This window comes from Panthera tigris, chromosome D1 (genome assembly GCF_018350195.1).
Source record: "Panthera tigris isolate Pti1 chromosome D1, P.tigris_Pti1_mat1.1, whole genome shotgun sequence".
NCBI lineage: Eukaryota > Metazoa > Chordata > Mammalia > Carnivora > Felidae > Panthera > Panthera tigris.
In genome coordinates, this window is record NC_056669.1 from 21,366,169 (window position 1) to 21,390,990 (window position 24,822).

The 24,822-nt window shown below is 40.1% G+C and overlaps 2 protein-coding genes across 9 annotated transcripts; both read right to left on the bottom strand.

Moving 5' to 3' along the window:
* Positions 1–1,298: 1,298 nt before the first annotated feature.
* LOC102954879 (olfactory receptor 8B4) lies at positions 1,299–24,707 on the bottom strand. 8 transcript variants are annotated; one of them, XM_042958684.1, is made up of 5 exons: positions 24,655–24,678; positions 19,107–19,173; positions 6,469–6,505; positions 3,985–4,050; positions 1,299–2,246 (listed from the first exon to the last, which is right to left on the bottom strand). In XM_042958684.1, exons 4-5 carry the CDS (start codon positions 4,027–4,029, stop codon positions 1,299–1,301), a joined length of 993 nt encoding a protein of 330 aa, XP_042814618.1. In that variant the 5' UTR covers positions 4,030–4,050; positions 6,469–6,505; positions 19,107–19,173; positions 24,655–24,678. The 8 variants fall into 8 exon arrangements, with proteins under 8 accessions (XP_042814618.1, XP_042814624.1, XP_042814621.1 ...); XM_042958690.1 differs by having other exon boundaries at positions 3,930–4,050; XM_042958687.1 differs by lacking the exon at positions 24,655–24,678 and adding an exon at positions 18,264–18,314 and having other exon boundaries at positions 19,107–19,177.
* On the bottom strand, positions 17,425–19,171 carry LOC102967540 (olfactory receptor 145). The gene is made up of 2 exons (XM_007074048.2): positions 19,107–19,171; positions 17,425–18,373 (listed from the first exon to the last, which is right to left on the bottom strand). Exon 2 carries the CDS (start codon positions 18,370–18,372, stop codon positions 17,425–17,427), a length of 948 nt encoding a protein of 315 aa, XP_007074110.1. The 5' UTR covers position 18,373; positions 19,107–19,171.
* Positions 24,708–24,822: the final 115 nt, after the last annotated feature.

A 24,822-nucleotide genomic window follows, 5' to 3' on the forward strand; every position in this document is an offset into this window, starting at 1 on the left:
AACTGAGCAACTATCCAATTTTATGGACGAGGTAAAGAAATACAGGCGAAGAAAAGTACATCAACTCAGTACTTTATATTACTCTCTCCATATCCAAAAAAAGTACCAAATACTCTTCACAGAGAGTCTTCTCAAGGGCACCCCAAGTTCTAGCCTCTACTCAGCCCCATTCTTCTAGCCACACTGAGTCTCCATCTGCCCATCGGTTGGTCTGGTCCTGGGTTCACCTTGCTGCCTACACTCAAGGAAGTTTATAAGGGTATATTCCTTGAAATCTGAACTATTCAATATAGCATAGCAGAATCTTCAGCAGAGCAGTACAAAGTGGACTTTGGCACTCAAAATCTGGATCCATTTCAAGTTTCCCTGCAAGCAGAAAGTGTAATATGACTCCTCTTTCTTCCTGATTCTCTAATAGTTAACTGTAACACACACACATACATATATCAATACATACATATTCTTAGAGACAGTAAAATCTAAATCGACTTTAAAGAATAAAAGAATTTTCCTAAATGCCCCATAATGTACACAGTATCTCCAGGGAAGTATAGAGGAGAGGTAGCAGTTAACAATCATATAAATCTGTGAAATTTCTTCTTTGTTCTTGCTTTCAGCCTTAGCATACAGAGCCCAAGAAATTGGCCCAATTACAAAACCGCCTACACCATGGTTACCATTCCAAGCCCTAAGTGTTCTGAAACTTGGAAATGAAAGATTTTAGTTTTGATTTATCTTTACATTTCAAACCATGTAAAGAACTCTTGTGCAAGGGCTTCTCTTATGTGTACAAGTACGTACATTAAAGAGATGATTTATGATCTCCCTGGGCAAGCAACTTCTCAATGAGCTGGGAGACTATCTTACTTATGGCTCCAAGGTATCTACATTGGTCTTTGGTAAAGCTACTCCCATACCTGAAGAAAACATAAGTTCACTGTCCTGGACCTTCATACCATCACCTGCTCCATCCCCCAGCCAGAAATGTTGTTTGGAAAATCCATTTAGCCTACCAAGAAAAGAATGGAAGGCATAGGGCCACATCTTATTCATCTATCTCTTGGGCCCCATATAGAGTCTAGTAAACAGTAGACACTTAATAGATGCTAAATTGCATGCAATGAACCAACTTAAATCTTACAAAATAGCATAATCTTCAAGAAGTGTATAAGCAAGAGACTTGTGGTTAACTGGAAAGAAGACCTAGCTGAGAAAAAAGATGAAAAGTTCTGCACCTGTAAATAAAAAGATACTTAAGTATGATGCTTACCAGTAATTAATTTATACAAATAGAACCATCAGGAGAGCACTGTTCTCAGGGTTTTACCCAGCGCAAGTTTCACATCCTTATTCCTCAAACTGTAGATCAAAGGATTAAGCATGGGAACCACATTGGTGTAAAAGACTGAGGCAAATTTACTCTGGTCCATAGATGCAGGAAAAGAGCTTGTTAAATAGGTGAATGCCCCTGACCCAAAAAACAAAGCAACAGCAATTATGTGGGAGCCACATGTGCTGATGGCTTTGGATCTACCCCCAGCAGAAGGAATATGGAGGATATTAGAGAGAATCAAGGCATAAGAAATGAAGATGCTAATACTGGATATTGTGATGACCACTCCCACAACAATAAAAAACACTAGCTCATTGACATGGGTGCTGGTGCAGGAGAGCTGCAGGAGAGGAAGAACTTCACACAGATAATGGTGGATGATGTTGGAATCACAGAAAGTCAGTCTCCATATGCTCCCAGTGTGGGCCATGGCTCCAGCAAACCCTATCACATATGAACCAAACATGAGCAGAGAACAGACCTGAGGGGACATGGTGACCGTGTACAGCAGAGGCTTGCAGATAGCCACATAGCGATCATAGGCCATTGATACCAACACATAGCACTCAGAATTGACAAAGAAACAGAAGAAAAAAAGTTGAGTCATGCATCCCACGTAAGAGATGACATTTTCTGACAGAAAATCATTCAGCATTTTGGGGGTAAATACACAGGAATAACAGAGATCTATAAAAGACAAGTTGAAGAGAAAAAAGTACATGGGAGTGTGAAGACTAGAACTTAGCCCAATTAAGGTAATCAAGCCCAAGTTGCCCACCACAGTAAACACATAGATCCCTAAGAACAGGACGAAGAGGGGAAGCTGGAGCTCTGGTTGTTCTGATAATCCCACTAGGATAAACTCAGTCACTGAGGAGCTGTTTCTCAGAGTCATTCTCTTCCAGGGAGCTGTCTGTGGAAACAAACAATAAAATACATAGATTGATAATAGATATAAGCATAGCTGATGGAAGAAGGCTCTAGAAGATGAGCCAGTGCATGGATGTCCTTCCTTTTTACTTTACTTTCTTCTCTCATCTATGCACCGCCCCCCGCCCCCCACCCCCAGCCAAGCCATTGACAACATGCCTGTGACTATATCTGAGCTCCCCTGGGCTAGAGTGTATTCTTGGGCACAAGAATTCTGTCCCTTCTTGAGAGATGAGGAGACAGAATTCCTGCATTTGCTGCCCAAGGACTAACAGAAGGACATCACAAGAGCCAGGAGTACAACCTGAGCCTACTGCCTCAGGCTCTGAGAGACAGGAGCTCTCATGTGACTCACTGTCTCCACCCATTCTCTGCCTCCCTCCCCTATAGAGAAAGCCAATAGTGTCCCCTACTGTCTCTGCACACCCTATTCTCTTCCTCTAAGCCCTCCACTCCATCTCACATCAAAGTCAGTGTTGAGAGCAGAGAAGAGACCAATATACCCTATACCTCTTGGATGTGGGTTTAAAAGAAAACTATAAGGAAACATGGGATTCAGACATTCACCTTCCTTCTCCCTGGCCTCACTCAGTGCTGGGCTTTATGCAGCCTTTTTTCCATTAGCCCAAAGGAGAAAATGATGTTCATGCATAAAGGAGGCAGCCTCAAGTTCACTCTTCTTATTCCCTTAGTGTTGAGAATCAGACCTTTTACAGACCCCAGTCACCAAGGTGCTCTGGGAATAGACTAAGATTTCTGTTTGTGGATTTTCCCAGATGGTCTACATCAACTTCAGGAGCAAAAAAAATAGCAACTCTCATTTTTACCAGAACCCCAGCTGGCATATCACAGAGAACTTTATGCTACTTGATGATCTCAGGGGCCTGCTTACAGACAATTTCCCTGGGAATTTCTCAGAGACTTGTCTGTGAGGAAGGACTTGCACTGTCTTTGTTGACAACCTGGATAATGCTGCTTAGCTGGCATCTTGGGACTCAGTTGTTCTACTCAAATTTCCCCATTACCCCAGGGATTTCATACCATTCATGCTGAATGTGGGGGCTCATTTTTCCTCTCCTTCATTAACTCTTGGTACTTAAGGTTGACTTTAAAGAAAAATGGCCTTGGGACACCTGGGTGGCTCGGTCAGTTTAGCATCTGACTTCAGCTCAGGTCATGATCTCACGGTTTGTGAGTTCGAGCCCCACATTAGGCTCTGTGCTGACAGCTCAGAACCTGAAGACTGTTTCAGATTCTGTGTCTCCTCTTTCTCTCTGCCCCTCCCCCACTCACACTCTGTCTCTTCCTCTCTCTCTCTCTCTCTCTCTCTCTCTCTCTCTCTCTCTCTCAAAAATAAACAGTAACAACATAAATAAATAAAGGAAAATGACCTCAAACTTATTTTAGCCACCATTTCCAGATCTTCAGCAGGAGTTTTGCTAATAGGACCAAAAATTTTTAGATCAGAATTGTAGATGCTACAGAGAGCACCTCAGACAAAATGTTTCTAAGAGCCTGAGCTGTTCAGAACAGTGGAGACACCACACCACCACCACCACCACAAACACCACCTACCCTCAGCTCTATTAAGGGCCACAGGCAGGCCTTTGCTATATATAAGGAGATTAAAATATACCAACACATATGCAAGGAAGCACACACACACCTGCATAAAGTTACTCTATAGATGTGTGAAGGCCGAGATGTAACAGGAGATGTACCTGTTTTAGTCCTGTCATTCTCCAGATGACAAAGCTGCTTTCCATATGATCTGCTACATGAATATTCTAAGAAACATTCAAAGGCATGTAAGCAACTGCATTTGTAAGTTAACTGAGGCTGCCTAAAATAATCCCAGTTTTCCTGGAATAGTTCTGATTTACATCTATTATCCCTGTATAATTATTAATAGCATACTCTCTCACTCTGAAAAGTGTCTGGATTTGGAGAGGAAATTATATGGTCACCCTACTAAAAAGAGCATAAGCAGCTGTTCAGGTCCTCTGGCCCCTACTGTCTCTTAGACCCATTGACCTCCATCCCCATTCTGGCTAAGGAAGTATCTGTCTTTCACCCTTCTTGCCCTGAAAGTTCTCCTTAACTGAACTTACTCCTTCTGACCAACCAATACTGTATCTCAATAGATTCAGGTTCAAAAATAGGAAGAACACTTGCTGCAAGCTGTTTCTGATTTATACCTAACCAAAATCTCCAAAGCAGAGAAATACAAACCTGAACTACCTGCCTAAAATAGGTGGAAGGGAAATAAGAGGGAAAAGAATCACATTGGTTGAAGGAATAAACATTAGTATAATTTTACCTTGTAACCATTGGTACAATGGAACAACATTGTTGAATATCATGGTATATAGTACAATAAATTGATTAGTAATATTTAACAAATTTGGACATAGACATACATTTTGACCCATCAATTCTACTGCTAGGTCCATACCCCATAAAAATAAGTATACATGTTTACCTAAAGACATGTCAAGAATTTTCATAGCACCATTATACATAATAATCAAGAACTGAAAACAACCCATATGTCAATCAACTGTAGACTGGATAATAAATTGGTATTAATAAAACAGAATTCCATATAGCCATGAAAGCTAATAGCATAGATAAAGGTCACAAACCTATTATGAAACAGAAGAAGCCAAGCACAAAAGAGTGCATACTTTATGATTTCATGTATATGAATTTCAAAACTAAGAAAATCACTCTGTGGTGTTAGAAGTCAGATAGCAGTTATGCTTGGTCTCCAGCCTAGTGACTGGAGAGGGATATATATATATGAAGGATGTCTCAGGGTTGCTGACAGTGTTCTGTTTTTCATAGGGATACTGGTTACATGGATGTGTTCAGTTGGTAAAAATTCATCAAGCTGTATCCTTGCTACACTTGAAATTAAACGTTGACTTAAAACAAATGGAAAACAAAAACAAATTAATATTTTAGCAAATCATCCTGCCAAGCTAACACTAAATTTACTAAGCACCTTTGATCCATAATTCCCACTTGTAAAATGGGAATTTACTGACCTAACAACTCAGTATGGTGGCACATGCAAAAGGACCATCATTTTATATTTTTTATCCATCTTGTATCTCTTAAGATAAAACTCCCTTTATTTCTTATATAAAGGGAGGGAATCAAGAGGTAAAAGAATTGATGCATATGGTGCAACTACAGTACCTGACATTATGCTGGATGTTTTCTAATGTAACATAATATTTACAACAACTATACAGTATACATGTATATGGAAGATGTTTTTGTTTTTTCCAAAGATGGCCAGTGCGCGCGCGCGCGCGCACACACACACACACACACACACACACACACACACACACATATCTTGCATCCCACATGTTCTTGGTACAATAGGACTGACATTCCTCAAATAAAGAGATGGGATTTATGTTCCCTACACTTGCATCTAGGCAAGGACTTAGGATTTTTCCAAAAGAGCATGGCAGAAGCAATGCTACGTGGCTTCCAAGATTCAGTCCTAACAGGGTACAGCTTTTACCTCTCTCTCTGTCTCTCTCTGTCTCTCTCTGTCTCTCTCTCTCTCTCCCCCTCCCTCCCTCCTTTCCTCCTTCCCTCCCTCTCTTTCCACTCCTATTTCTCTTTTGTCATCTTCTAGACTTCAGGACAGTCATATTGGAACCCTCCGGCCTTTCCTCAAGACATAGCACAGGACAGCAAGTTTATGGTCATTTATCCAATATTAAGGGCACAGAAGCCCTCTAGGACCTGCATGCTAGTTGGTAGACATCAGGGGAAAATACTCAAGGGAAATGGCCAGAGGAATTTTTAGTACAAGTTTGAACTACTTGATCCAATTCCCCCTTACTACTCAGAAAATCTCTTTTCAGTTCTGTAGTTAGATGTTTTTAGGCTTATTTTTATGAAGAAAATAGTTATTTGCTTTTAGTACACATAATTTCATATCCGCTACATTTCTCCTTCTTGAATAACAGTTTGACAGATGTATGGCAATGGCCCAGCAATGGAAGAATGGGCATGACCTCTCTTTATTGGAGTAGAATCAACTTACTCATTGATTCATCATCCAATAAGTATTTATTAAGGCCAGCTATTTCCAGCACTCTTGCAAATTTTATACTCAGAAAATTCTTCCCTGATAGAACAAAACTAAGAATTCTGAGTAAAATATAAAAATCCTCTACCTGCTAATGTTTGATGAGGCAGGAACTAAGTGAATTCCTGTGAGAGCAAAAGAGAAAAGATCTGTATCCAAGGGGCACACAAGCACTGGACCTGGAGTTTGCCCTTGGGGAACTAGTAGATTTCCTATGGCCCAGAGTTGGGTGTTAATTGAGTTGCCTATGCAGGACCCAAGAGATAAATCCTGGGATAAATCCTTTTATGACTGAATCCTGGAAGCCTGAGAGTTTGGAACCATTATTGACTCATAATACTGGGTCCCCAAAAAGAAACATCTTCCATGGCTAAAGTAGATGAATTTTAAAAAGCCCGCATAGGAAGAAGGCAAAGATATGTGTCTGACTTGGCCTCGGCTCTAGGGAAGAGAAAGAGATAAAATATCCTCTGAGAATTTCTAGCAACCTCTGTGTTTCAAGCAAATAAATGGATGGATGGATGGATGGATGGATGGATGAATAAATAAATAAATAAATAAATTTTAAAAATCATATTACATATATAACAAAAAAAATCGTCTCTGGAAAATACAAGTTAGCTCCAGATATCAAAGAATTTCCCCAGATAACTATCCAGGGATCATGAGCTCTTAATGAAAAGCAGTAAACAAACACAAAATAAGCCACCAGAAATGAGAATCATCATTAAATGATAAACCACAAGCTATAGAACCAGACCTGCAAAATCATTAGGCTTATCAGGGACAGAATACAAAATAATTTATTTAACGTGTTCAAAGGGTGGGGGGGAGCAAATTGGAAGTGTAATGAAGGCCCCATAAAAATTGACAAGGCAGGTTTTTAAAATAATCAAATAGAGCTTGTAGAAATGAAAACCTGATAGTTGAAATGAGGAACTGTATAAATATGTTAGACAGCCTCTTAAACACAGGCAAAGAGATAATGGGTAAATTGGAGGGTAGATCTAAAGAAATTATCCAAAGTTGGCATCAGCCTGGGGGATGGGGGGGAAAGACTATGAGTTAGAAATGTAACTTAAGAAATGTAAAAATAGTGAAGGTCCAATAGACAGATAGCATTTGCTACATTCTTGGGCCTGTGTTTCGCTCTGAGAATAAAGAGCAACCATCAAAACGGACACAATCCCTGCCCTTTAAATATATAATCTAGATATATACCTAGATACCTAGAATAAACAGATGCTTATACATAACTAGGTAGAAATATTGACTGTGCAGCATTGGTACTCCTTCCATGTTTGGTAATCTGCCCTTGTGTGACCCTTGGTTGAAGCCAAACTCAGCCTCCTTCTGTGAAACTTCCCCAAAGAACAAAAGACTGAGCTCAGCCAGTCAGATGTTCCCATGCAGGACTCTGAGTCTGGAATAAGTGACACAAGAAAGAGGAACAATTTATATTTCATTTTGTCAAAGACAAAGACAGAACAACTACCAATTGATAACAAGTATTAGGTATTGGTGATACCCAGTGCAGCCTAACCAGATGGTTCTGCAGTACAGCTTGGCTGTGGTTCTACCACCTGGCTTCCCCTGACTAGCTTCAGAAGCTGGTTCCCCAGCCTTCTCTAAGAGTCTGTTAATTACCCCCAATTTCTTGCCAATTAACTCCCTCTTTTGCCAAAGCTAACCAGAATAACTTCTGCTGTTTGCAGTCAACAACTCTGGCTTGTATAATAAGGACTGGAGATTCATGGGGCTGTACACGGGGAGTGGAGACAGAGAAAGCATTCACGCTGTGGGACAAATTTATCCCTGGGATGAAGGTGGACACATCTGCAAAAATCACCTTCTTAGAGGGATGTAACAAACTCTCCCTCAAAGTTTTGCTCTGTTTTGAATGATTTTTCCCCTTTCATGGAAATGTTTGGATGTGGTTTGGAGGATAAATGAACAAGTATTTCCGATTCCACAGATTATTCTTCATACTCCTACGCAAAGTTTTTAAAACTTTCAATTCTTCGATGACTCTTTTTTAATGTAATACAGGCCTTAGAAAATAATAATAATAATAATAAAGAGGATTATATTTAACATCTAAGGCAGCTTATGGCACAATAACTATTTTTATTAATGATTAAATAACTAGCGTTTGTTTAAATTGGGCAATGTCATGATAGGGTTCTGTTTTTTGTGGATTCTATCTTCACTGTATTGCCTTTGATATTTTGTATAAAATCAATACATGGAATAGCTTTTTGTACACTTTTTAAAACTTGGGAAATCATTTTCCTCCAAAAAATCATTATAGAGTATTCTAGAAAGTATGTCTTTGATTTTTTGTAACAGGTTATTTTGTACAAATCAAAACCACATTGAGACACAACCTCACACCAGTCAGAATGGCTAAAATTACCAACTCAGGCAACAACAGATGTTGGCAAGGATGTGGAGAAAGGGGAACACTTTTGCACTGCTGATGGAAGTGCAAACTGGTATAGCCACTCTGGAAAACACTATTGAGGTTCCTCAAAAAATTTTGAAAAAAAAAATAGAACTCCCCAACAGGTTATTTTGTGCTAGATCTTTATTCAGAAATAGTCTCCAATTATTACATTGTTACTATGGAAATATGCAATCTGTTTTATGATATGGTTTTAGAAATGCATTGCTATTAGGCTTGAATATAAGTAGAAGGTTACCAGCAGAGAAAATCAGGAGGACATTCTGAGCAAAGGGAGTCACAAAAGGAAATTAAAACGCCATTAGAGGGAAAAAAGCAGTGTGAATTTGGGGAATGGCAAATGATAGTGAGACTTGAATTATTGTATACATGGCAGAGAGGGGTAGGAAATAGTTGAGAAGGGTTAGGGGTAATAATAATAAATCATATCTCTCTTCCATTTCTGAAATTAGACACAGATGTCAGACCAAAAAAAAAATTCCAGTTTTATTGCTGATAAAGTTGATTGAAAGACCCCTGGATGTACAATAGGACTTTATAATTCCTTCATGGCCCATCACAAACTAAATTAATGAATATAGGTCTAAACCAAGCTGGTCAACAGTTGGTATTCTCCAATAAAGGAGAAGGGTTACAAATGAAAGAGATGATTGGGGATCTTGAGAATGTGCCTGTCCTAATCAGAAATGGGGCAAGGGGCCATAAGAAGGTGGCTAGGCCACACTGAGCCACATAAGTTCATTCTCCCAATTTCTCATGAGTCCTATAAATTGTTCCTTTCCTTTGGGTTACAGTGGGTAGGATATGGGGGAAGACAAAGGGTTGCTTCTTTAACTACCTGCCTGGGATGTAGAGTCTTCTTCACTAGGGAAAGAGAAATGTGAAGCATAAATAAGGCTAGAATCTCTAGACTTGCCTTTGACTTTTGGTAAAAGATAAGAAGGATGGAGACCAGGAAAACTGAACTAATGTAGTGGGAGGAATATGCAGAATTGACACTAAGAATAAATCAAAGACAAAGCTACTCTTAGAATTTAGAGAAGGAATTTGAGATCATCAGATGAACATATCACAGTTAAAAAAAAAACTCTTTGGAAAAAAGAAAACAATGTCTTTCTGTGCAGAAAATAGCAACATTTTGCATCATTCCACTGATCTTTTAGCTTTAAATGCAATGAATATAGTCATTGAAAATCATGATTTTGATAAAAATTTAATCACATGGAAAGCTGTTTACAGTGTGTTACAGAATGAAAAGTAAAGTTACAAAATTGTACTTAATATCACATTTGTGTCTATATATATATATATATATATATATATATATATACACACACACACACATAGTTTTTGCAAAAAAAAACCTATACTATAGTATAGTGTGTGTGTGTGTGTGTGTGTGTGTGTGTGTGTGTGTAGTTTTTGCAAAATGGTCTAAGTCACCACAACTACCCACACAGAAAAATATTCTGAAAAAATATACACCAAAATCCTGAGTAGTTATCTCTAGGTAGTAGGATCATGGATTTTTTAAAAATCTTTTGCTTATCTCTACTTTTATATATTCCCATAATACTTGAGCATTACTTTTGCAAATATAAGAAAAATTATTTTTAAAAATTATATTAAAAACAAAACACTAATTTAGTATTTTAAGGTCTCACTAAGGATTCGTTCAACATTTATTTAGCACTTTCTATATCTGCCAGGCATTACATTCTCTGCATGTGTTAGATCACCAGGTTGAGGTTTGAAATACAACCTCAAATAAACATTTTCTACATGTATTACTGCCCAGTTCCTATTACAGTAGTTCAGCAGGTCCCACATAAGTTTATATTACTGACCCTACTAGTTTAGTGCATTAAATGAAGAGAAAAATCTTTACGGTCTTCCTCTTGACATACCTTTTAGGCACATTGTTTCCAAATGAGAGTGAATATATCAACTTTCTCAGCTCAAAGGCAGCAGGAACTTGGACATTGCACAAATGAATAGATGTGCATCACATGTGCTATTTCTTAGGCACACAGATTGAGCCTCTGGAAGGCAGCAAGTGTAAGAGTATAGGCTCTAGAATGAGACAGTCTAAATTCAATTCTTTACTCCACCACCTACTATCTGTACAATCTTAAGCAAGCTCCTTAACTTGTAGAGAAGATTACGCGAGAACTTGTATGTACAGTCCAAAAGACATAAAGTTTCCAAAATGTCATATTGGGGTTTGAAAAACATGAGTCCCTTGAATGTGGAACTCTCGTCCACCTTCATTCTCAAGTCACGGAAGTCTGGAAAGTTAGGATAAAAGTAGGGGGTGCATAGTCACTGCAAGCAAGATACAATATGAAGGAAGGAAGCAAATGGGACTAGGAGTCCTAGCTTTAAGGAAGCTAGACAGAATGGTATCAAAACCAAATTGTGTGGACAAGAGTCTTAGGACTTTTTTCCCTCCCACTCCAGGCCTATTTCTTCCTTTCATGTGGTCTCACCAGTCACTGATGGGAACCTAAAGAGATTGTCATGTGAGTTAGTAAAAAATGGTGAGAAGGGGACCACAGATGACACTCAGGAATCACTGACTTTGGGACATGGAGCATTGGCTTATTCACAGGGAACCAGGTCTATCACTTGTACACAGACAGGTATCCTCAAGGAAGAAAACATATAAATGAATATTTTATAAACACGAATATTCTCCCATTAAATACCTACTTGCAGAATTACATTAAATACAGCTCATTCCACCTACCATTCATATTTTGGTTTTAAACACCATTTGTCTCTAAATAGAACCAGTGCTGGGGCAGGGAAGTTACAAAATAAGCCTGAAACATATTGTTTTTCTGTAAAGCAACAAAGTGCTCAAAATCTAATAGAGAGATATTAAAAGAACATAGGAACTTGCATGAAGAGGCTCCCACTGGACAAATCAGGGACAAATTGAGCATCAAAGTAAGCAATGACAATAATGAATCATAATCCATTACATAAAATTAGAAAGCATGAGTCCACAATAATATGAATAAATAACTAGATGAATGAGTGAATAGATAAATATATACAGAAGGAAACGTTCTTCCTGACAAAGTACCAACTAGCAAATGAAGGACTGATGGAGTAAAAAAATCTCTACTTTTCAACCATCAGAGTAGTATTGATTCAGGCAAGAATTATCAATGGATGCTAAAACTAGAGTGTGAAAAATTGAAAAGAAACAAGACATTTCATAGTCTCAAAATATCTTCCCACAACTTTGTTTTCATTATAAAGGGAAAAGTAGTAATTTTCCTCAATAAAACTACTAGGAAATTGCGAAGTTCCAAAAACTATATCATCAAATGTTCCCAGAAACAATCTGACAGGTTATAGAATATATTCATTTGTGACAGTGAAGAAAGGAAGATTTGCTCTGAGAAAACAGTATTGTGCCCTGCAAGGTCAACAAGGAAGAATCAGTCTATGGTCTTGGTGAACTTTCTCTAGTTTATCTTTGGGGGCGCCTGGGTGGCTCAGTCAGTTAAGCATGGACCTAGGCTCAGGACATGATCTCATGTCAGCTGCGCTGACAGCTCAGAGCCTGGAGCCTGTGTTGGATTCTGTGTCTCCCTCTCTCTGCCCCTCCCCCACTCATGCTCGCTCTCTCTCTCTCTCCCCCCCCTCAAAAATAAACATTAAAAAGAAAAATAGCAATATGCTAATTTTTCTTTTGAACACAATCTTGCTGGCTTAATCTGATATTCTGGGGGAAATGGGAGCTTCTTACATGAATAATTTTTTTTCATTGTATAAGTTTTTCTTCAGTGTGTTGTCTCTGGGATATGAGTGAAAATGGAGAGTACAGAATGAATACATAATTGTTGGTATTTTATAAAATTTCTTTCAGAGCCAGTGTTCAATTGATAGTGATTTAGAGTTTGCTTAAGTTAATCATTTTATATTGACAACACTATACTTGACCATAAAAAGGAGTGGAAAGTTGGGGCTTACAAATCTAAGATAGAGCCTGGTTCTGCTATAGCCACTAGGTGTGGGTTATTAATCAAAAATGGACACCAGGAACTCCCCTCACACAAAACTTACAGTCTAATTTGTAGTGGATATGTATACAGAAAAGTAAATCAGTGGCCCTACACTTTGACCAACACTTAATAGGTTAAGTACAGTATGCTCTGAGAACACAGAGTAGAGACATTGAAACCAGCAGAGAGGTGACAGAAAGCTATTCCACAAAGTCATCTCACAATAGATCATCACAAAAGTAAAACCCCAGAGTATCTTCCCTTCCTTGGCTCAAAAAAAGATTACTGAGTTATGATGAAGCCAAGGAAAAGCCATTTAAAAAATAAAGGGATGAAGTAGAGTAGAATTTGCTACCCCAAAATATTTATCTTTGGCATAAGGGTTATCTTGATCTGATTAATTTTAAGAAAACAAAGGCATAGAAGAAGCTCTGAAAACCGAGTAGAAGTAGCCCTTTTGTGAGGGAAATTAATATTTATAAGGGAAATCTCTATGTGTAAGAGTGTCTCTCCCTCTGTACCAAGAAGAGGGGGATGACTAAATCTCTAGAAACTATTATCTAATAGCAACTTAAATCTGCATTAACTATGCCTTCATTTATTGTGCTTTATCTGATAACCTTTCATAACTGATGACCCTCCCCACCAGCATCCTCTTTTGTCTTTAGCTGGAAATGGTATTTAAGGTCATGGCTTGGGCCATTCTTCCTGAGTATCTCCCATGTATACAGGAGGTATACATGTTATTAAAGTTCTGTTTGTTTTTCTCCTGTTAATCAGTCTTTTATCACAGGGGAGTCTCAGCCAAGAATCTAGAAGGGTAGAGGGAAAATTACTTCCCTCCCCTATAGGGCGTATATAAGGAAAAAAAAAAGGCAGAAGAAAGCAGTCTCAATTCTGCTCCTTTTCTTCCTTTTCTTTTCTTTTCTTTTCTTTTCTTTTTTTCTTTTCTTTTCTTTCCTTTCCTTTTCTTTTCCTTATCCATTCAGATACCACAAGTAATTTATGAAGTAGACAGGAATAAAAGGAGAAGACGGTAACACAACCCCAGCACTATCAAAATTAAAGGTAATCAGTTTTTATGAGTGGCACCCTTACTAGTACAGAATCTGGCCAAGAGTAGACAGTCTGAGTTTGTTTATACTGCTAGTAAGAGTGTGAATTGAGATAAACTTTCAAGAAGGAATTTTGAAATAATATTCAAAATCTCATGTCATTCAGTAATTCCCAATCTAAAATATGTATCCTCATTAGGGAAAACTCAAAGAGTCATTGAATAAGTATGCTAAGCCTTATTGGTAATTTGGAAAAACAAAATAATATACAGTAGTAGAAAGCTGTTAATGAGATATACCCCCATATATTAGAATTTTGCAATCATAAAAATCAAGTTGGAAGAAACAGAACAGAAAAACCAAATTCTGTGAGCTGTGTCTTGGGGCACACACTTATATAACCAGAGCTGACATTCCCTTGCTTTCACATTATGCTTTTCTCTCTCCTCTTTTTGGGTACCCACAACCCTTCATATATTCCTTTTCCGCTTTTTTATTCATTTATTTATCTAATAACAGTCCCTTCTCCCCCTTTTCATTGGTAGTTACATTTTAAAGGAACTGCTCATAAACTTTGAAAACAAGGGAAAGATTGTGTGTATGTATGTGCAGGTGTAACTGAACTCAAGAGGCTTCCCACTTGGTGTGCACTGAATTGAACACAACACAAGAAAGGGCTGAAAGCAAAGAACTTTGTACTACTTGTCACAAGTAAGGAGAGAGGAAGATAGGTCTCAAAGCACTGTCTCCCTGTGGGGCTAGTACAGGAAGCTTTTATTCAGTATATTAGGGGTAGGGAGCTTGCATATACAATAAGGAACTTAATACAATCTCTATTACTTGGGCTCTTTGGTTCAACTGCACATGTCTGGCGTGTCAACATGCTAATGAATACATTGTGTGTTTAAAATAGGGTGGAAAACTGCCCATAAGAGGAGATCTTAGTATTGTAATGAGTTAAAGGTAACTTCAGGACAACTTGGGGGCTCCTGCACAGGTCCTCAGCTCCAGACCAGCTCAGAGTGGCCCAGGCAAGGGGCTACCAGGGGAAACACCTAGCCTGGCCTTTCCTTGTCAGGAACTGCTAGTTCTGCAAAACAAAGCATATTCCTTCCCTGCTTTTGTCCCTTCCCCCTCCTCCCTTCTGCTGATAGCTTTCAGCCCTCTGATCTGAGTAACTCCCTGTTGCATCTTGGCTAAGACAGGCACTGTGCATAGAAAGACTCTCTTAAAACATACAACCAACAAGCAACAGTGACAGACCCTGGGGAGGATACAGAAGGACAAGAAAAGTAGAGTAAAGGGAGATTTCCTTTCACTGATCATTTTTTGGTAATAATTATAAATACCATGAATATGCACTGCCCAGTCAACATACAAATAAATACATATTGTAAATGGGATGTGGAAAGAATGGAGAAATGGAGAAAGAAATAATTAATTCTCTTAACAATCCTGCGGAAACTGTCTTAAAAAGGAAGAGACATCAGGGGCACCTGGGTGGCTCACTCCATTGAGCGACCGACTTCAGCTCAGGTCATGATCTTGCAGTTTGTGAGTTTGAGCCCCGCGTCGGGCTCTGTGCTGACAGCTCGGAGCCTGGAGCCTGCCTCGGATTCTGTGTCTCCCTCTCTCTGCCCCTTCCCTGCTCGTGCTCTGCCTCTGTCTCTCAAAAATGAATAAACGTTAAAAAAAAATTTTTTTTTAAAGGAAGAGACATCAACTAACTCGTGTGAGGTCACAGAACTGCTGAGTAAAAGCGAGGGTTCAGATTTTATTCCAACTCCTTAGTCTGCTTTTTCGGAGACTTTATGCTGTTCTTCTCGTCTCCCCTGTCCCAGTCATTCCAATTCTGTGATGGTTCTCTGTTCCGTGCCATCTAAACACAGTTCCCTGATTCCACCACAGTCATTCTTTTGAACTCACTCTTAGTGATCTGTACCTTCCCTAATGATACAACTCTATATCCATCCAGACTTCATTTTTACAAATAGAAGAGAATTTTCCTAAAAAGAATCTCATAAATCAAAAGTATTTTCAGAGCATTTCACGTATCGTTGCTTCTCAAAGAAATATTTACTACTTACAGTTTCCTTTTAAACCAAAAAGCGACTCTACCTCCCTTTACACAGTACCATTAGGCTGTGGATTTGCAAACCTAAACTGTATAATCCTTCCACCCTTTGCTGGAAGGTGTGTCAATCAGAGTCCCAGCAGAAAACAGATGATCCCCTGAAACAAAGTAATTGAAAAACATAACAAGGGCACTATTTGCATGGGTACAGGCAAAAGAGTGGTTGAGAGAAACCCCAAAAGGATTGTAGAGGCTAGTAGAAGCAACACTACCACCCCTTTGAATGAAGAGACAAAAGAGGAAATAGGCATTCAGTGACTACAGCCCCCTGGAAGAAAGTCAGGGAAATAAATATCATAGTATCGTGCTCTTTTTCTCTGGATTTCTCTGCTGATGCCGCCATTGCCTTAACCCAACCAGAAACCAGATGGCCATGGAGCCCATTGACAAGATCCATTAGGGAATGCCTCCCAGGACTTGGAGCAAGGTACACAGAGGCAGAAAGTTGATCTAGAGAGGCACAGAGAGAATACCTCACGTAGTCTCTGTCATATACATTACCATAACAGTCAGTCATCATTTCTTCTGCTGACCGGCAGCTGTGTGGTGCTAACCTAATTACTGGCTTGTAACACAAAGTCTTCTCTATGGTTCTGAAATATTCTCCAGATTTTTAGCTGACCACCCTGAGCTTCAGACTTCTCCACCCAAGTGTTAAAAGCACAATTTGAAAACAAGGAAATGGCTGTGTGGGAAAAATTCCTCAAACCTGTACTTCATAACTTTGATACTTTCTACAAGGTCTTCCAGCCAGCATGACCAAATCCTTTCAAGTCCAAGTCCCTGAAGCTCCACACTACTGTCTGAGGAGTTACCATGCTTGCTGCTCTCTGGGTCCTAGCATACTCCCCACCATGTAGTCTGCAAAATTCTTGAAGAATTTGGTCATTTAGCCAAGACCATCTCAACAAAGTTTTGTACCTCCTACCTTCTCTGCAAAAATGTGGTATTTAAAATTAGCCCTTGAAAAGTTGCATGAAATTTCTGTAGATAGAACTGGATCTTAACATCCTAGATCAGTTCACATTTGAAATGAAATCTTCCAGGGCTGATGGAGGAAGAAAGTGAGCCATAGTGGAAGGCCACTAGAATTAGAAATCAAGAGCCTACATCCTAGTCACAGTTCTGCTGCTGAGTAACTGAATGACCTTGGAGAAGGTACATAAACCTGGACCTATCCTCAGAAACATAAGCGAACTGAATTAAGTGATTCTTAAGATCCTCTAAATATTGAGTACCTTATAGCTTTAAGGATAAATAAAATGGGGAGGATAAACTTCGAGAAAGATTTAAAATTTCCTCTATGTAACCAATGGAACCTGAATTATATAAGGAAAGGGAAAAAAACACTTTCCTAAGTATCGTCCCTTTCTCAAGAGAATGTCTTTTTGCTCAATGATTTCTTCAGAGCAACTTTGACGTCTTTATTTCTTAAGCTATAGATTAGCGGGTTGAGCATGGGCACAACGGTGGTGTAGAACAAGGAGGACACTTTCCCCTGATTCATAGGTAAAAGAGAGGATGGTTTGAGGTACATAAATGCCCCTGACCCAAAGAAAAGAGAAACAGCAATTATGTGAGAGCTGCATGTGCTGAAGGCTTTGGACCTGCCCTCAGTGGAACGAATATGGAGAATGCTGGTGAGGATGAGGGCATAAGAAATGAAGATGGTAACTGTGGGCACGCCAATATCAATGCCCACGACAACGAAAACTACCAGCTCATTTACATAGGTGCTGGTGCAAGAGCGCTCAAGAAGGGGAAGGATGTCACACATGTAGTGGTCAACCAGATTGTTGGCACAGAAGGTCAGTCTCACCATGCATGTCGTGTGGGCCATGGCCCCAGCAAACCCCATCACATAGACACCCAACAGAAGAAGCGAGCAGACCTGAGGAGACATGGTGGCTGTGTACACCAGTGGGTTACAGATGGCGATGTAGCGGTCATATGCCATTGCTGACAGGATGAAGGACTCAGAGACAACAAAGAAAAGAAAAAAGAAGAGCTGAGTCATGCACCCTGCGTAGGCGATGATGTTCTTCTTTGAGACAAAACTCATCAGCATCTTGGGAGTGATAACAGTGGAATAGCAAAAATCTATGAAGGACAAGTTGAAGAGGAAGAAGTACATGGGGGTGTGCAGGTGAGAATTCAGCCCAATCAGGGTTATCAGACCCAGGTTCCCCATCACAGTGACCACATAGAAACCTAGAAACAGGAAGAAGAGGGGCATCCGGAGTCCGGGCTGGTTGGTTAAACCTGCAAGGATAAATTCTGTCACAGAGGAGTTCTCAGCTGCCATTCTCATTAAAGGCATTCTGTGGAAACAAGAGGAAAAAGTCACTTAGAAAGGGAGACAGAGACAGAGGCCCCTTCTTCCTCCCATTCTTGAAAACCTGATCCACACAAAGAGATTTTGGACTTGCAGAAAGGCCTTTCGGGATGCCTGTGTGTCTGTTCTCACAGCCCCCTAAGGAGTCTGCCACTAGAGTACCCTCTGGAGGATGGACCTTTCTCCATGGTGAGGGCAGATGCTGCCGGGAAGAAGGGTCTCAAGGATGAGCTCAGGAGTCTCCTGGGTCTTTGGTCTATTTATTGTGTCCTTCCAACTCCAGCTTATGCTCAGGATTATAAAACCTCGGGCCAATACCTGAGGAGAGTCCGCTTAAGAGGTGGGAGCCAGCCCACTGTGCCTGGAGTTTCCACTCCATGGTCACCCATGGGAGAGGGTCTTCCCCAAAGCCTTTACTACCTGAGGTTGGGGACTTAGGAAAAGTTCAGCCCAGATTCAGTCACTCACCCTTCTTCAGCCCAGAGCCTCAATTGTGCCTTTCAGTCCTGTTCTTATCCTCAATTGTTCAGACAGATAAATGGCTATAATGCTAACACAGATAAAGGAACAAAGCACAGACCATTTTAGCTCCTGTCCTGTTTGAAGGATCAGAATTTGGACGGCCTTAGAATTTGTTCTGCGCTAAAGATGGTGATATTTCATGGAGGCTTTGCCCCAAGGCTATTTTCCAGTTTGTAGAAGGGAGACAGGATCCTTACCTATAATCAGTGCCAGCTGGTGACAGGAGACTGAGCAGTGTTTTTCTAGGTTTAGAGATCTGGGGACCTGATTAGAAGTAGAAAGTCAGAGGATCCCCTGGGATCACAGCCCTAGAAACTAACTTTTTAAAAAAATGAATATTTGCTTGTACCCTTGATAATATTTGAATGGGCTTTTAGAAGAATTATTCATTTTCCAATTAACATCTACTCAGTAAAATGCAAAGCATTGTGCAAAAATAATCACTTACCATTTATTGAGAACTTATTATATATATCAAACATTCCTAGCACTTCTGTACCGACCCCAGCAGTCCAGGGTCCAAAATCATTTCACAAACAATACTTCCTTTTAATTCTCCCCCAAATCCTATGAACTGGGTTTAATCACTCCTGTTTTAGAGGTGCAGTAATTCACCAGATGTTAAATTAAAAAGGCCGTATTAAATCTAGGTCCATCTTACTCCAAATCTGGTGTTCTTAGTAACTGTGTTTAACATCTGCCTATGGGAGATAATAAAATATGTAAGCAGGGTTCTTGCCTTCAAGGGTCTGACAATCTCTTGGAAAAGATAAGATAGAATACACTGAACTTAGTATGCTGAAAAAGATATGATAAAATACAGAAAAGGTAAAAGTAAAATGCTATTCAAGTTCAGAGAAGGGTATTCCATACACGACTTAAATTTCAGTTTATCACAGAAATCCCATAATATCTAGTTCAGGGAGAAACAGACTCCTTGTAATCCCTTGGAATTGGAGTTTAGCAGTAAAGAAAAATCCCCATCAGTTAAGAACTATTTTTTCCAAAATTGCTAAATTGTTGGAATTTTTTATGGCCCCTGCCCTCTACCCTGTCAGCTCTCTTTCAGGAGGCTCCCAGTGAGCTCATACTGACTCTGATGACCTCGTAGCTTGAACTCCCTTCTTCCTGCCAAACCACCAACGTTTATGTCCCTATTTTGCTTACTTTGCTCTTTTTTAACTCTCCCTCATGACAGAAGTTATCCCACTGTGCCTCAGTATCTCAGTGTCTTGCTTGAGCCCAGTGACAGCTAATTCACACTTTTGGGGTCTCAGATTTGAAGCAATATTAAAAACCATCTAGTCCTAACAGTTGAGTTAGATGAGCCTATGCATATTAAAAGTGCATTTACTGCTGCTCCAATGCAAACATAATAAATTCAAATCCCAGAAGTGGAACTTTATGATCTGTTTTTACCTCTAAATCTGTCCCTGGTGATTGGGGTGTTTAGCCACGTTTGGTATTCACTGATCTAGCCCTCCAACCCTACATCACCCAGACAGGAAAACTGAGGTCCAGATAGTCACACAGCTGGTTGGTGGTGGAGTCTGGAATCAAACTTGAATCTCTAACTTCTCCAGTTGGAGGGGTTTTCCAGCCTTTCTAAAAGAAGCCCACCTGCTCTTTGACTTGGATGAGTACAATGCAGAGCACAAGGAAAGGGCATAATTGGACATCAAACTTAGAACAGCACCCCAGGCTTATAGTAGGGAGAGACTTAAATGCCATGTCAAGAAATGTGTATGCAGTGTGAATCCATGGAACATTTTGAACAGAAGAATGGCATGATCAGGGGAATGACATGATCAGATGTGCTGAGGAAGACCAATTAGTCTAACAGGCTACTATCAGACATCAGTGGCTTTATACAGCAGTCCCTCCAGGCAATGTTCTATCTTGTAATTCAGACAGGATGCTTTAACTCCAAGGACAACAGTAAGACAAAGGACAAAGTATGGACTTTCGAAAAAGAGTTAAATGGGGCAAAAGGCTTTCTAAACTTTTTGGCACAGTAAAAATCACATAATGTGGCCCCTGACTTATAGCTGTGGTATCATCTACCCTCTGCTCTGAACAATTTTGCAAGGCCCTGTCCCATCACCAGGCTGTCTGTGTTGGACATTGTTTCTGCCTCGTTTCAGCCCATCTTTTTGGCTTCTGTTGTTGCTGTGGCAGCTGGCTGCACGCAGTTGTAGTCAAGAAGCACGGTTCACCAGCTGTACCACTTTGGACTGCTTTGGCAGATATCTCTGCCACCACACAGACTGTCTGCTGGAATCCCCCCAGCCGCTCTGGTGCATGTGCAAACCTGCAGGTGTGAAGGAGTTAACACCCCTGGGAGTCAGTGGATAAATGCTCTGCTCTTCTGTGTCTCTAGTGCTCCATTCCTCATGGATTCTCAACGGGGCCTCAGAGAGATGGGTTGTGAATTTCCCATTGAGGCAAACACCGTAATGGCCTGCCTTGGATTGGCTTCCCATCCTTCCCTGCTTCACTCTTCCTCTTCCCTTAGATCACTTCCAGAAATAAGCTACCTCCATATAAGTCCTTGTCCCCAGCACGGCTTTTCTCAGCTGAAGTGCTCCCAAAACAGTATTTGGAGCAAGTTTGACCAAAATGTTCCTTACTTCACCTGGGAGGAAGCAGCCTCACCCAAACCTGTTTGATTCCAGGTCAGGGAAATAAATATGAATCAGTAAATTTATCAAGTACCAAAAAATCCACATATCAGAGAATTTTTATTTCTTGAGTATGCCCTAACAAAATGCCAAAATACTAGAAGGAACAGGATCTCAAATCATTACCAGCTCATACCCTAATGGACATTAGCCAGAAAGTCCTAGTATCTTGACTTAGATCCACTGAAGCTCCTCCTGACATCTTGCTGTCTTTGTGACCATCCATATACCTCCCTGAGCCGGGACAGGTAAGAACTAAGTTTATTCATGTTTGTATCTTTAGAACCAAATGTCAGACCTGGCTTGCAGCAGCTCATAAAACATTTTTTTCATCTCAGATTTTCACCCTTCCTCATCTGTGAAATGGGAATAATGATAATAATCCATAAGACCGTTGTGAGGGATAAATTAAATCATAAGGGCCTAGCAAAGAGGCTGATGCATGGAAAAACCTTGGTAAATGTTTATAGAAAACCTACTAGAAACCCCAGAATTAGACCCACAAAAGTATGGCCAACTAATCTTTGACAAAGCAGGAAAGAATATCCAATGGAAAAAAGACAGTCTCTTTAACAAATGGTGCTGGGAGAACTGGACAGCAACATGCAGAAGAATGAAACTAGACCACTTTCTTACACCATTCACAAAAATAAACTCAAAATGGATAAAGGACCTGAATGTGAGACAGGAAACCATCAAAACCCTAGAGGAGAAAGCAGGAAAAACCTCTCTGACCTCAGCCACAGCAATTTCTTACTTGACACATCTCCAAAAGCAAGGGAATTAAAAGCAAAAATGAACTATTGGACCTCATGAAGGTAAAAAGCTTCTGCACTGCAACAATCAACAAAACTAAAAGGCAACCAACGGAATGGGAAAAGATATTTGGTATATCGGACAAAGGGCTAGTATCCAAAATCTATAAAGAAGTCACCAAACTCCACACCCAAAAAATGAGTAATCCAGTTAAGAAATGGGCAGAAAACATGAATAGACACTTCTCTAAAGAAGACATCCAGATGGCCAACGGGCACATGAAGAGTTGCTCAACGTTGCTCCTCATCAGGGAAATACAAATCAAAACAACACTCAGATACCACCTCATGCCAGTCAGAGTGGCTAAAAGGAACAAATCAGGAGACTATAGATGCTGGCGAGGATGTGGAGAAACGGGAACCCTCTTAAACTGTTGGTGGAAATGCAAACTGGTGCAGCCACTCTGGAAAACACTGTGGAGGTTCCTCAAAAAATTAAAAATAGACCTACCCTATGACCCAGCAATAGCACTGCTAGGAATTTACCCAAGGGATACAGGAGTGCTGATGCATAGGGGCACTTGTACCCCAATGTTTACAGCAGCACTCTCAACAATAGCCAAATTATGGAAAGAGCCTACATGTCCATCAACTGATGAATGGATAAAGAAATTGTGGTTTATATACACAATGGAATACTACGTGGCAATGAGAAAGAATGAAATATGGCCTTTTGTAGCAACGTGGATGGAATTGGAGAGTGTTATGCTAAGTAAAGTAAGTCATACAGAGAAAGAGAGATACCATATGTTTTCACTCTTATGGGGATCCTGAGAAACTTAACAGAAGACCATGGGCGGAGGGGAAGGGAGAAAAAAAAAGGTTAGAGAGGGAGGGAGCCAAAACATAAGAGACTCTTAAAAACTGAGAACAAAGTGAGGGTTGATGGGGGGTAAGCGGGGGGAGGATGGGTGATGGGCATTGAGGAAGGCACCTCATTGGAAAGAGCAGTGGGTGTTGTATGGAAACCAATTTGACAATAAATTTCATATTAAAAAATAATAATAAAGGCAAAAAAAAGAAAAGAAAACCTACATAAAATATATATAATTTAGGGAGGGAATGAGAGAGAGAAAAAGCCAGCTAAGAGCTAGATGAGCCTGTAAGGGGCAAAAGAGAGGCTAATATAGGGAGGAAGTGAGGAGAACTGATTGACAGAAATAAGAGAAAGCTGAAGCAGTGTTTTTTTTCTTCAGAAGTTTATCTAAGGCCCAACTCTCCAATGTAACTTAATGACAGACAGGATCAGGTCCTTGAGTATTCCACCTGTCCCTGCTTCCTGTCCCACCATGGATGCCCTATTTTTCTTAGAACCACACTCTACCACACCACAGAGGCCAAATTATGAGGTCAGGTGAGGTTTCATTCACAGCCTCTGATCTTTCCTTTTTGTGCCCATTTCTAGTCTCGGTAAAAATTCCCCTTCCCCAAACAACTCACAGTCCTAATGCATGCTCTACCTTCAATTGTCAAAAGCAGTTCTCAGGAAAGAGCTCACAAATTCATCAACACAGTCCACTAAGGACTTGTTGGGGATCATCCACATTCCACACCCTCTTCCAGGCATATTTTTTTTACAAAGACAAAATCTATAACCAAAAAAAAAAAAAAAGAGAGAGAGAGATCTCTACTTATGAATTTTGAAACAGCGCTCAATTGATGAGAGGTGCATTATGGTAGGGAGTCACCTTGTACTGGGTTTATAATCAGAATTGCTGGGGTGCCTGGGTGGCTCGGTCGATTGGTCATCTGTCTTCAGCTCAGGTCACGATCTCATGGTTCGTGAGTTCAAGCCCCACGTCGGGCTCTGTGCTGACAGCTCAGAGCCTGGAGCCTGATTCAGATTCTGTGTCTCCCTCTCTCTCTGCCCCTCCCCCTCTCACACTCTGTCTCTCTGTCTCTCTGTCTCTCTCTCTCTCAAAAATAAACATTTAAAAAAATTAAAAAAAAAAAAGAATTGCTTTGGCACCTGTCTGTCCTCCACTTGGCAAGCTAATTACAACCCCTGTATCAGTCCTGTGTATGTGTGTATGTCTTTTGTGTGTGAATGTTGGGTGACTTTTGTGCATTCTCAGTGCTTGCCTATCCTTCACACGAGGGATATATGTTTAAATCACTTAAGACCTTAAGCACAAATCTTATACTTAGAAATTTGCCACTGCTGTGGTGATTACAATAAATCCCAGTCCCTGCTCTCATTCCTTCTCTAGTCAACTCACAATTAAAGAAAATAAATCATCATCACAAACCTGAAATAAGACCCACAGGAAAAGGGCTCCATGGGGCACAGACAGCAAAGAAGACCCAAGCTTCATTAAAAACTGACTTTTCTCTAGAAGCCTGAGAAGATTCTTGTTTGGATGATAGAACAACCAAGAAAAGTTCCTTTGGATTTATGTCACCTCGGAGCTTGTTGC